The sequence below is a fragment of the Thermobia domestica genome, chromosome 2 (assembly GCF_964235325.1).
Source record: "Thermobia domestica chromosome 2, izTheDome1.hap1.1, whole genome shotgun sequence".
NCBI lineage: Eukaryota > Metazoa > Arthropoda > Insecta > Zygentoma > Lepismatidae > Thermobia > Thermobia domestica.
Window position 1 is genome coordinate 387973640 of NC_137455.1, and position 14681 is coordinate 387988320.

Genomic DNA, 14681 nt, shown 5'->3' on the forward strand with positions numbered 1-14681 from the left:
TCCAAGGACTCTTGCTTGGGGAAATTATACCTTCATCTAACATTTTGTTGATTTGATTTTGTACTTTTGCCTTATGTACCTCGGGAATACGGTACGGTTTCTGAGTCACGACTGTACCTCGTTTGTCGGGATGAATGGGGATGTTATGTTTAATCACATTAGTATAGGAGAGTTTGTTTCCCTCTAAATAAAATAAATCATGATATTTTTCACAATGCGACAGTATTAACGCTTTTTCTTTTGGATTTAAATGGTCTAATCGCAAGTTTTGCCTAAGTACTTCTAAACGCGATTTTAACCCTTTAGTTTGACTTGCATTGTCAGATTTGCTCAATGCATAAACACTATGAGATTTTGTCATATCAAGAAGTGGTTTAAAATCTAAGGAGATTGGAGGAATTTGTACGTTTACCTCATTTTTAGTCAAATTCAAAATGCTAGTTATACATTTGTTATCGGATGCTTTAACTATAGCGTCTGGCAGGAATACACCGTCTGCCAAAGTACGTTTGGACAAAAATCCTATTCCATTATTTTCAGTTTTAACTTCAATTAGCTTTTTAGTACGTGCTGGGATCTTTACTTTAGTTCCTACATCAATTTTCAATTCGGCTTGTCCGTCATACGAAATTACACAATGATGTTCAAGAAGAAAATTTTTGCCTATTATACCGGCTACATTAGGAGGTAATAAATCACTACGCATTACATGAAAAGTATGAGTCACTCTGTTTTTGCCTATTTTTAATCTAAGATCTAATGTACCTAAAGTATGGGCATGAAAATTATTGAATCCATGCACTGGAGTGGAGTCATATTTATGTATTTTTCTCAACATTGACTCACGTAAATGGCTATACTTAATAAGCGATAGATCTGAGCCTGAATCTAATAACATGTTGTAATTCTTATTTAAATTTATTATTTGTACTTTAATTTTACCCTTTTTATCGATTATACTCTTAGTGGAACATTCGCATAATTGGGCGTAACGTCCAATTGTATCAGACTTAACAGAATTTCGATTAGGTTTTTGAGGTGGGGACACCTTCGTACAATTATTACTCGTTTGTTCAGTGGAACAAAGGAAAATTTTCTTAACATTATCATTTTGATTTTTATTATTATTAAAACGTTTCTTTAATTTAACTCTGGAGGAGTTGTGTTTCGATAAACAACATAAAGACTTATTCTTGCTACAAGGTTTTGGCTTGGTGCTATGGTTAGCACGGCATTTCTCTTTTAATTTATAATCATGCGTGTCAACTACGGGATGACGACGCGGTAAGACATTATTCGGTTTTGGTTGCGGAGAAAGTTTGCGCGTTGTACGGCGCTGGGGACACACGTACACTGGGCGACGCGGCGAAGGACTACGCGCTGGGCGTTGCTGAGTGCGACGCGGAGAATGACTATGCGATCGGCGACGCTGAGTGCGACGCGGAGAATGAGCACACGCTGAGCGATGACATTGAGGACGGCGCGGAGAAGGATTTTGCGCTGGGCGACGCTGAATGCGACTCGGGGAACGGCCTCGCGTTTTGCGGCAACGAGAACTACGCGGAGAAGGACTGCGCGTTTGCCGGTGATGAGAACAACGCGGAGAACTTGTGTTCTTTCGGGTACAAACATGGATACGTTTTTTAGCACAAGTATGGGTACGCTTTTCACGACAATGATATGAGTGTGTACAACGTAAAGCACAACAAGAATTGGAATCCTCTAATTTGTCACTATTTTTACTACAATGTTTATCATGCGGTTTTTCATGCGAGTCTACTGAATGATCACAATTTTCTAAACAATGAACCTTTTTTTTAAAATTTTTACTATCCTTACGGGAATGAGAAGAGTTATGAGAATTTCTAGATTTACTTTCAGAATGCTTTTTCTTGGAAAATTTTTTATTTTCTTTTTTTTTTGATTTATGGTTATGATTTGAAGAATTTGCCCTATTTTCATTCTTAGAATCTAATGGCTTTCGTCTCTGAGACAATATGTGCGATTTTTTAACTAGAGCGAAATCTACTAATTGAGCGAAACTATCATCTTCTGTACTTTTACCACGAATTACTGTTTGAATGCGGGGATCGCTAATTCCCTGGACAAAAGATGCTTTTGTCAAATGATCAATAAGTGAATGAGCACCAGCTCTTTCAGTTTCACGACATATTTTCGAAGCAGCAGCTTTCAGATCAGCTCGAATTGTATCTAACTTGTTAGCCCATGAGCTAATACCCTCATTTTTGCCTTGCCTGGCAGAAAACAATAAACAAGCATAATAATCAATAGATCTATGTGTAGCATAATTCTCTTTTAAAATTGTCTTAACTGCTTCCCAAGTATCTACGTTTAATCTAACTAAAATACGATTTCTAGGTTCTCCTAAAATTTTCGACTTAATAAACTTCAATAATACAGGTTTATCACGGGGCTTAACTAACCCTTGAGCAATTTCACAACTATCAATAAATTGCCTCAACTTAGAACGATCTCCTGTAAATGGTTTTGCAATAACCTGAATTGCCTGAGAAACTTTAACATATTCTGGCTGTACGTTACTTCCGTCAGCTTCTGCCATGATTAAAAATTCAAATTACGTTTCAACGTACAAACAACAAATGAAATAAATGAATGGACCTCTTAGATTTGCGAAAACTCGAAGGTTTGAGCAATAATGGTTTTTGAGAGGAATTTCTCACTTAACCTAACTAAATCTAAATTTACGATGGGTTTATCACCTGTATGGGACTTTAAATGCCTAATTTCAACACTAAAATGCACTGCACTTATTTAAACACTAATGAACTGAAATCACTAATGTGCGTTTGGCGTCACGATACAGTGAGCAGGATGTTTTGCTGATTGATGGCCAGTCAAACAACAAAAGCGTCCTTTTCCCTTTTTCGCTTCCGCCAAGGAGGATGGAATGAAAGTTAAACAGATGGAAAAAACTTTCAGCACACAATAAATACCACACATGCAAAATGCACATGCACAAAACACAGTTCACTTAAATAACTTAAACTGGTATCAAAGTTTACGATGTCACGATTATTCCTGATATCCTAAGGCTGTGCAAAAAGTTCACGATATCCTAGGTTGTTCAAAATATCCTAAGTTGTTCAAGATATCCTAGGGTTGTTCAAGATATCCCACAAGGCTGACACCAAATTATGTGGCGGGCCGGCGGTATGCGTTTGCGTAGACCGGCACCCACACAAGAGAGTTTTGTAATTTACTAAAATATTTTTATTTAGTTAATTAAAGTTTTTGTAAAACACCAACTATAACTTGAGCGGTAAAGTTATACTGGAAACAGGAACTTAGCTAACAAAACAGTTTGAAGAATCTTAGTATTATACGGTAGCGTTGGCCGTGGCCAAGACTTATCTTTTAATGGAAACAATGGAGTCGTTATCCTGATTAAGGTTTTATAATTAAACAATCCTTTGGGATATCTTTTGAAACAAAACTCGACAAATATGTTTCTTGCAGTAAGCCTGCAGTTTATTGGCTTTAAGCAAATTACAAGAACCAGAGTTGGGGCGATAGTGTAAGTATTGTGTTTATATATAAAAGAGTTTTAACTTACGTGGCGACGTTTTAATAGGTAGTTTAAAAATAACTTACTAAATGTTACTGATAAAAACAAACTTGACTGTAGCACTTTTTATAAATAAAACAAAATTGCACTAGACTGGGAGGGCACGAATCAGTCCTAGTGGGTAGGTAGGTAAGAGGTATACTATTTGATTTACCGGTTTGCGAACAGACATCAAATAGGGTAGGCTACCAGAGGTTAGGAACAGGTTACCGTTTGATCTACCGGTTTGCGAACAGACATCAAACAGGGTAGGTGTAAAGGTTACCGTTTGATCTACCGGTCTGCTAGGCAGACATTAAACAAAGTTGGTTACCAGAAGGAATTAAGGTTACCGTTTGATCTACCGGTCTGCGAACAGACATCAAACAAGGAAGGTGTAAGGGTTTACCGTTTGATCTACCGGTCTGCGAACAGACATCAAACAAGGAGTTACTATTTGATTACCGGTGCGTTTTAGGCCAGCTAAGCAATAAACTTAGAGTCTGTCAAAACACACATCAAATAGGGGTGCGACAGAACTTTAGCCGTCAACTTCCTAAGCTTGCCAGCAGTTTCTGGAGCGAGTCCGGGCTGAAGCGAAACTTGCGGAAGTAGATTGCTAAGTTCGGAAGGAAGTAACTTTAGCCGTTAGTTTCCTAAGCAGACCAGCAATTATGGGAGAACCCTGGCTGAGCCATCTTGCTTTTAGAAACAGATTGCTAAGTTACTGTGAGGATTAGGTAGGGTAGTACTTTGACCGTCAGTTTCCTAAGCCGACCAGCAATTATGGGAGAACCCTGGCTGAGCCATCGAGCTTTCAGAAACAGATTGCCAAGTACTGGGTAAACCAAGGTAGTGAGGTAGGTAACCAATAGAGTGAGTAGGCAGGCCTCCGTAGAGGCAGAGAGGTTGGAAGGCAGAGGGATGGATAACTAGAGATTTTTTTGTGATAAGTTCCTGAACTGAGACGTACCTAACGAATTGCGTACTTTTCGTAGTTTGCACGTCTCTGAGGGGTTCAGGAGGGGGACGTTGTCCGACGAGAGAGGCCAAAACATGCGTTTTTAAGGGCCTCGGTCGGAGGTGCAAGCGGCACCAATTTACGGTTTGTGTGCAAAATAGTAACGTGAGCAAACGTTGCACGAGGACCGTAAGGTCAGAGGTTGAGCATGCGTGGAGATTTAAAAAGTACCTAGGGCGGAGCCCGAGGGGGACCAGTATTCTGAAAAGAAAGATTATTGGCTTTGCACACGATTTCGGGTGCAGATGACCTCGGAAGAGTTCCACTCTGAGGGGTGGAGCGACTAACTATTGGAACGAGCCATGCCATTAATATTTAGATTGGCTAGTACAAGGTGCCTTGGGCGGAGCCAGGCAAAAGATAAGATTTTGTGTGTGCGCATGCGTGTGCGTGTGATGTGTAGTCCTTGAGTTTAGGTGTGTGAGCCCCTTTCTCTGGAAGAATGAGATTACATCGAGATATTACAGAGAATGGTACAAATAGTATCTTAAACTATAAACATATACTAAACATAAAAGATTTCAAGTAATAAACTTGAAAGGTTTTATACATAATGAACTCAAGACCCTTCAACAGTTTATCTTACTTGTTTTTTGACCAAAGACACACATATATATTTAATGTTCTGAAGAACGAAAAAGAATCTTCTTTTAGAAGCAAAAATGACATTTTAAAGATACACAAACTATATGGGTTTTTTTAACAGTATTTTACCACTAATAATAATAATCTAACTTGTTAAAAGACTACATCAATATAGAAAAAAAACTAAGCTTCTGTATCGAACCAGAAGGGGAGAATGTTTATCTTAACTGCGGTTGACCTACAGGTCAGAAAGGGGGAACTCGGTGAAGGCAGACAGGATGTCTGGTTTCCAGCGAGGAGAAAAAAAAAGAACACTCAACACGAATTTGTATTTTAAAAGAAGTAAATGAAATACGAATTCTGTTGCAGTTTTAAAAATGTAAAACAAAAGAAATAATTATTCGCAAAAAATAGTTTGCGAATTTGCGGCCCCACTACAGAATTAATCATTGGAATAATCCGCAGCATTGGTGTTGCCTGGACGAAGAAAGATATAACGGATCACCTCCACCTGCAGTTACAATTCTGCAAGTAGACGGCTGGTTTTGGAAACCGTCCTGGGCGTTGATCACGATCCAGTCACTGTCCTCACTTCTTATGATTGTCATAGTAAATGCACTTTTCGTCATAAGTAACAACCTAATGCAGAACTCTCCCGATTATTCCATACGTTCAGAGAACTGCACACTTCCAAATGGCGACCCTTGTTGGTTGGTGTCATGTAACATCCATAAATCCTACTGCTCCATCTCACCGATTGCACGCACCCACCAATTGTGCGAACAGTTTTTCCAGGCCCTACGTGCGCCGTTTTCCCGAGGAACTTATCAGAACGTGATAGTGGTTCGCAGCTAAGTTTTCAGTGTTGTCACCATCCAACACTAATCCTAGTTCAAATGCACTGTTGCTGTTTTTCGCTGCTACATTTGTTGAACATGCCAGTGTGAACTCCTAAAGGAAAATTACTTGTTTTCTCCATAGTAAAGTTTCGCATGTCTCTGTTCAACAACGCTCTGCCTTCTCACTTAATTAGGGATCTCAGCCTGTTTTCTGAACGTGTACGGATGTCGTGCGCGTGACCTTAGTTTAGCCATTGGTGTCCAGCAAGATGTAACTCGGACACACACAACAGATTGTTTTGTAAAGAATTCACTATTTACTTATTCCCTTGTGTAATTGAGCCACATTCGTTTATTACCTTCTGTCTTCTTATTTATGTTATTCATTGTTAAGAAGTGAGCTATTCCTGTCCAAGGTATGTGTATGTGGTAGATGGGACACAAAGCCTGCGTGAGCTCGAGTAGTGATTCAGCAGCCTCGCTGCTGAGAAGGGGCAGTAATCTCCAATAATTAGTAGATCTATCATTGATTAAAGCTAAATGCGGTAAAATCATTTTAGACTCCTGTAGGACCATCTATCATTGAGTCATTAGAATTCACTGCGGATGCCAGCATGTGACTTGTTCATAAAGAAAAATATATCTCAACTTGTGCAGTCCATATTTACAGGTAGTTTTTGATGAATAGATCGATTTATATATTTCAAACATAGAATTTAATGAATGAAAACTGTTTATTGATTTATAAATAGAGATATTAAAATGTGAAAGTTTTATTTTCAGGAGGAAGGTTGGTTGATGGGAGTGAAGGAGAGCACTGGAGAGAAAGGGATGTTCCCTGCCAACTTCACCCGCCCCATCTGAAGAGCTTCCCACTTGCCATGCAGACAGTGTGATAACAGGAGAGGAGATTGGATGTAGACTTTGTAGAAGTCAGTAGAATCCGGATGCGCAACTGTTTGTGGAGTGAGTGTCGCTGTTGATAGAATCAAAGGACTTGTACCTTGTACCTCACAAGTGCCTGAACCATCAAATGGATTAGTTCTAGCCTTTTTTTTCTTTTTCATTTATATTGATGTGGTGACTATTTTTCGAGAATAATTATAAAAATGTAAAGAAAAAGCAGGAAACCCATATTAAATGAGCCTATAATGCCTGGTGCTCAATAATTAAGTAACTCATGTAATGTAATGGATGAATAACCGAAGTAGGGGAAATAATTAGATCTACTAATTTATTTGTACTTGTGGATTGAGACTGATATTTTGTAACACGAGAATCTGTTTTGAGTTGGAAATACTCATCGAAAACCTTTCGGTGGTCTTTTTGGATACTTTTTTTTAGTGATTTAGAATTTGTAAACGGCAGGAGTGTGTCTACAATAGATCTTTGTCTTGTAAAATATGTATATATATACATTTGGAGATAAACATTCATACATACATTTATATATATATACACACGTATATTTTAAGATGGCTTATGCTCCTTTATTCTTCGGTGTTTTGTGGGTTTGATATGATATACTCTTCTTTGTAATTAATGTTTTAGAAGTGGAGGATTCTTTTTGTAGATATGGGAAACGGGGTTGGACAACTTTTCCGTTGTTAGGTTGTTTTTTTTTTTTTTTTTATTTTTTTTAAAAAAATAAGGATAACCAATTCATAGATAAAGTTAGTGCCATTTAAGATTTATAAATGAAAAAAACAAGATCTGCTCATTTTTGTATTTTTATTATTGGAGACCCAGTGAGGGTTATAAAATTGCTACAATCGTTGAACAAATGTAAATAAGAGACTGAACAACTTTTTTCAACTTTGATGTTGATCATTCTAAAGGCAAAACACCACAAACTCATTCTAAATGATGTAGATCTTTAGATGGAGACAGAAATCTCGTAACATTTTCTCAATGATCAGTTGCTTTTTTTATGGATGTTTTACATAATTTATAATAATCCTCTTCGTGCCTCTGAGTTCGCCTGTTGTTGGAAATTCCAGGCAAAAGACCAATTTTAATCCCATTTTCATAGTTGAAGGATGTTGTTCTTTAGTATTATAAACAGTATATAGAGAATATTTTGTACACAAGAGTTTTATTGATTTTCCTGAAATAGTACCACTTCTCAGTTGCGCAAACAGCTGTTGCTCTGAAGACAAGTGAAGACGACGTGGAGTATGAGTTACCTTAAGACATGCCTTGTACTCTTGACATCTGGAATGTTGTTTTTGTATTAGTTAAATCTAAGTCCATCCAAGTGCTAGCAAAGTATTGTGATTCTACAGTTGAACAATATTTAGTGAATGAGAGTGAAGTTCTTTTTAATTTCTTTGTTTCTTTTTGTACGTTTATTTTCCATTGTTTAACAAACCCGTTGGGGTTAAAACTTGTTTTAAGTGCAAGGTTGATTTTTCTGCTGTTGTTTTTCTGTGTGTATTGGAAAAATATGCATTTTATTTTAAAATGATGCGTTTATGTGTATAATGTAGTGAGATATTTCAATACAATACAGATCTTTTGCCTTATATGCCCCGTAAAGTGTTCTAAAGAAAATCGAGATTTTTTTATATAAGATACTTTTCGCTCTGCCTGCCTCAACCCGTGACACGAAATAACGTTTTCTTCCAGACCGTGTCAATTATTAACTCATTACTACGAATCTTTGATTGATATAAAAAGTGCCACTGGAAAGTTCTAGATGCCAGCGACTGGATGAGAGTGAATGCGTCAGAGTGGATGAGACATGTGTGTCTGTGAGTGGGTGGATGTAAGTAGAATATGTAAATGTGTGTATAAAAGTTGAATCAATTCATTTATAACCATCTGTACAGTTGTTATATTAATTTGAATAAAATATGTTTACCAAAATGTATATCTAGCCTTAATTATGTTAAGAACCCAGCATCTTGAATGACAAATACATTAGTTACTTTGGCTTTGCACAAACTCTAAACTATGTACCGTATTTACGCGAATCTAAGACGCACCCCCAATTTTTGAAGGAAAAAATTAAAAAAAGAAAATGCTCGAATGTAAGACTCACCCTTGGCGAAAATGAACATAAAGAAACATTGAATTTACTGCTGGAATTTACAGTATATTCATGTGCGTCTGCTGGCACTTTTTTTTCTTAATGTAATTACGGTACAACATTTGCTTGCGTCAGTTTTATAGCAATCCATTATCGCTATCATATTATACCAGTATACACACACACACATAAACAAACAATTATTCTGCAATTATGTAAACTTGTTTCTTTTCTTCTGTTTTGCATTCACACTCGCAAAAAACTACACTGACACGTTACTGCTCATTATCTGTTTTCTCATTGGTATCACTATCTTCCTTCTAACGGGATTAGCAATTTTTGGCAAAATTCCATCTAATGTGGCCTAAATTTGCATAACTCAAATCTAAGACGCACCTTTATTTTGGAGGCAAAAAAAAAAAAAAAAGACAAAAAAGTGCGTCTTAGAATTGCGTAAATACGGTATGTATGAGCCATTAGGCGTACGAATATTATGAGGCTCCATTCAATATCGTAGATGCTATCTACGGTTCAACATTTTCTGATAGCAAGGTGGTATACATCACTTCTTCTTGAAATGAGAGCAATGGATTTCCATGCACTCGAAACTACAATTTATTTTATGTCAAAGCGACCTGTGATGCATATTGGAAATGTACTTTGGCAATATGTTTCCAAATGCTTGTGGAATTTCTTTGCATCCATTGTAATAGTCTTAATATCTCAAAAGTCCCAAGAGTGACTCTGCCATCCAACAGCTCGTGTATAGTTTTTTAAAAAAATATAACCAGTAGTTTTACAACTTTTTTTTTTTTTTTTTAGTTTATAATACTTACTGATTTTTTTTAAAGCGCCATTGATCTATACAGTTAAAGATACATAACAAGAGCCACTAAGGTTGTTAGCCATCTTGAAAGGAACCCTTCATACCAGAAGAGTATTGCAAAATATATAAAGCTTTGCAGAAAAGGACGAGAGTTGAGGCTTGTGATAATATATTTTTTCCACTTTTGAAATAATACTTAGTAAATGCAGATACATCGGGTGTTCTAAACATGGCGCCTACGAACAACAGTGTGTTATTCTTCAGGTCAAAATAAAGCGAAAATCCTGTATAATTACATACCTTCCAGGGCCTCCTTCAGTCGCTATGGGGAATCAAAATTTCCCAATGTGGCAACGTCGCAGATTAACTTGGAACTATTAGCACCATTCTATAAATACTCAAGCAGTTAAATCGATTGCTACATTAATAAGTGATGGTAATATCAATCTATATAGACTTTAGCTGCCATCTGGAAAGAATCGATGCAACTATTTGATAAATTAGTACATCTACTGTATGGTTCTTTATTTGAGACGTTGCTACATAGTGCAATTCGTGTCTCCAGACAAGGACCCGAAATGTATACAAATATAAATATTTTTTGCTTTATTATGACTTGTAGAATAGTGCTGTGTGGTCCGTGAGCGCCATTTTTAGAACATCGATTTAGATCAGTGTGACAATTTAAAATCGCAGACTTGATTTTTTTTCTCAACATGTGGCGCAGCTGTCGTGCAAACAAAAGACTAATATTTCGTGAGTAACTGATGCCAAGTGAATTGATCTTCACTGATAGTTACGACGTGAGGGGCGAGGTGAGTGTAGACAGATGTTGGCGAGCTTCGCTGTAGGTTCAACATAAAGAGCGAGCATCAAATTTTGTGCGCGTCTGGTCAAGACTGCTACAGAGACTTATAAAATGTCGAAAGAAGTGTATGGAGCCACTTGTTTATCCCGTGTGCATGTTTTTGCATGGCGCAGGCGTTTTATGGAGAAGGCGACGAACATCTGGATGCAGCAAGGACAGTGAGAACATAGGATTTGGTGAAGAAAATGAAGACACTGATCACGGAAGACCGAAATGCGACACTGCGAATTTTTGATGGGGAGTTGCACGTGAATAAAGAAACTATGCGGAAAATAATAGCCCAAGATCTCAACAAGAGGAAGGTCTGTGCCAGTTTTGTGCCTCATTTCTTAAATGATCAACAGTGGAACAGGGTTGATCACTGCAAAGAACTGGTCATTACTTACAATAGGGACTCTAACTTTCTCCTGGATACTGTCACTGGAGATGACATATGAGGTTTTCAATATGGTCCATCAACAAAACTTGAGAGTGCAGAGTGGAAGTCTACTAACTCTCCACAAGGCAAAAAATTGCACCAGTCAAAATCCAAAATCAATCATTTGCACATTGTCTTTTGCGGTTGTAAGGGCATTGTGCATAATGATTTTGTGCCCGAAGGAAAGAGTTAATGCCTCATTTTATCTTGAGGTATTGAAGTGATTACTGCAACGTACCACACGTGTGAGATCAATCTCTCGGAGTGTTGTTCAGTAGCGTTTGCTCAATGATAATGCAGTGATTGTGCAAGACTTTTGGTCCCAAAAGGGAATCTGTGTTGTCCCACTCCCCTATTCACCAGATCAATCCCAATTTGATTAATTTTTATTTCCTAAACTCAAGTGTGCACTCACACTGACGACCAGGGCGCAACGAAGTATAGAGCAGGACAGTTGTACTTTTATAAAGGTTCGTAAAAGAAGAATGGTGTTGGGTTCGTGTTTCGGCTGCCACAATTTATTTTATGCGCACCACCGTTGAAGTCTCCGTTCCTAGTACCAAAATTGTGAACGGATGAGCCACTCTTTCCAGTCTCGGATATGACGTTACGAATGTAAATTGGATGGGAAATTTGAAGGAGGATACATTCCTCAATACCAATGAACGAAAATTGCAATTTAAACAAATCACATGACGTATAAAAAAAATATTTGGCACTGAAATGTGAGATTTTAGAAAGATAAACTGACATATTTGGGTTTCGAACCGACGACCCTCAATTTAAGGATGTAATAGAGAAACAACTGGAGAGTGATTGCACGGTAATGGAAATCCTATCTTCCCGCGGTACTCCACGGCTTTAGGAAAATAAGTTCCCACGAACCGTGAGATGAAACGAAAAACAATTTACTTTACACACTGTAGTGTATCTCTAGGTTCACATGCTGCAATGCTGAAAAAGAATTCTGCTTTTAATTTCTGTTCTGACGGGACGAATTATACTGACTTTCAGAGAATTGGAAAATAATAATGCGATAAAAAAATAAATAAATATCTTGAACTTAAAATTTAACTGAAAGTTGTGAAACTCAGTTCAATTTAGTCCATCAAGGATTAAACTGGAAAAATTACCTACATTTCCTGTCATTTTAGCCTGTCAAATAGTATTTAGAACAACTTATTACTAAAGTTAGGGAGATAACCTCTTTGTGAAAGAAAATGCTTACAAATTTGCATTAACAGTAAATAGAAGCTTTAATTATACAAATTTTAAAAAATGTTCAAAAGAAATCAGATATAACAAGAATTAACAAGAAATTTTTGAACTTGCCCCAACAAATATTTGAGAGTAAGGCATAAAATTATAACATTAAAAAAAAAAATATTTAGTTAAACTAATTTACACCTTCTTTTTCTTGCCTTATGGCTTGAATACATCTACGAAACAACAAATTTTTGATATTGACACGACATATATTAAATATATATAGCAATGATATTAATGCCCATAGCGTGTTCTAAAGGTCTCCAGGCTAACTGATATATATATCACAATTTTCTGCTCCAAAATACCGATAGATAATTAACAAACTTTGCATTGACTAATAACTATTTGAGTAATTCGTCATACTCGAAAGATAATGAATTTTGAGTAAGTGATTTTTTTTAAAAAAAAAAAAACTTTATTTTATTTTATTTTATTTTATTTTATTTATTTATTTATTTATTTATTTTTTGTGTGTGGTGACATAGGATTTTGACTTTAATTAGTGAGAATTAGAATAGGCAAATTACATGAAAATAAGTGATGACTTTGAACGAAAAGGTACTGAGAAATTTAGAAAGTTGGATAGCCTAATAAAAAATGAAATTGAACCAGCTTTCAACTTCTAGTTACTTTCAACTATTATTGAATACATATTCAAGCTTGAATCTACACTTTTGGGATTACATAAAAAAATAAAGCAATATAAGTGCAAAACACATACATGTAAGTAAATACGAACAACGAAAATACGAGCAAAATTATTATGTTATACATTTACCAATTATATCAAATACAGAGAATAGACCAATGTATGTACCGTATATATTATAGACATGCACACAAATGATATTACTACGTAGACAATAAATAATTCAATGACATCTGATTTAATTAAGTTTGCTAGTTACTGTGTACATATGGTAGTTTTCCGTATTTTTCCATGTTGTGGCATTGGGTAATCTTCCATTCGCGTGAACCTTGATCTCTACATTGGTCAGAAAGATCAAGATGATCAGTTAATTTGTGGCTTTGCTTAGCCTAATTCCAATGTTATATATATACGTATTCTAATATATCATGCTCGATTTACCTTGGCACTTAATTCTGTATGAATAGCAATAACGACCTATCAGACAGTATTCTTCTGCAAAACATTTTTTTTAAACTAATACCTAGAGTTATATTCGTGAATATGGGGACATCGATGTTCGGCGCCTATTGACTCGTATAAACATATTAATTGGGTGTATTTTGAATTTAATGAACTCCTGCATGAATTTATCTATTTGATAAATAATAATATAAAACACATGATAGAAACTTGCCAATGGCAAATAAATACATAGAAGTTTCTTCTCAACTGAGATACAAAAAGTTCATATCAATGATATGTTTTGGGATACTTCAAAAATGTACATAATTGATACGTATGCATGTATATCCAAATTTGAAAATACTCAGAACACCCCTGATTAAATTATACAATTAAAGTCACCAAGCGTATCAATATTACTTTAATTTACATATTCAGTTCGACTCTATAGGCCATGGTGAAACAGAAATTCACAGAAAAATCCTAGGTTAAAACAAAAGTACGTATATATAGGTATATTTAAAACAAATAAATTACTGAATGTTTCTGGAATTTTCTTTTCTAAAAAATAAAAAAAATAAAATAGGGAATCTAATTCTTACTATCCAATCTTTGTAAACGAATCATTTTATCCAAATATGCGGTTAATGAACAAACAGTCTAACTGCATCGATGAGCAATCTACGAATGCCTGTAGTAATGGCTTCACAGCAAACGTCTTGGATTATTGAAAAAAAAAAACAGTCTGATCCTACCTTATCGCTGCCTCTCTAGCTCTCATGACACACCACACACACACGTGGACTTCGTTGCGTTTCCTTCGCTTGTGTTGCCACGCCGAAATTTCCTGTGGTTGAGTTTCCTCTGACAATACTTGAGAACCTTTGTTGTCGGCATGGAGCGACGAACTGTGGACTGTTGTTCCTTACTGTCGGATGGTACATGGCGTTTGATCTCCTCAAGACGCATGTTCACATTGCTGACACCACACTTCACAAAGACACTGGTGTAACCGAATGCATATGTGTGAGTGAACTGTTTTTCTATTCAAAAGTGTCCATGTAATGAAATTTATTCACTGTCTACTGCGGTGTTAAAGTACATGTCTCTAATTTCGATACTGATAATAATTTTCAGCAATATGA

General features: G+C 36.3%; 1 protein-coding gene across 2 annotated transcripts in view; it reads left to right on the top strand.

Annotated features, from left to right (window-relative positions):
* Amph (amphiphysin) overlaps nt 1-8903 on the top strand; it is a 140926-nt gene extending 132023 nt beyond the window's left edge. For both annotated transcript variants that reach the window (XM_081749514.1, XM_081749515.1), the window contains one exon: nt 6815-8903. In XM_081749514.1, the coding sequence (XP_081605640.1) occupies nt 6815-6895 (81 nt within the window). In that variant the 3' untranslated portion in view covers nt 6896-8903. The remainder of the gene's footprint in view (nt 1-6814) is intronic.
* The last annotated feature ends 5778 nt before the right edge of the window (nt 8904-14681 follow it).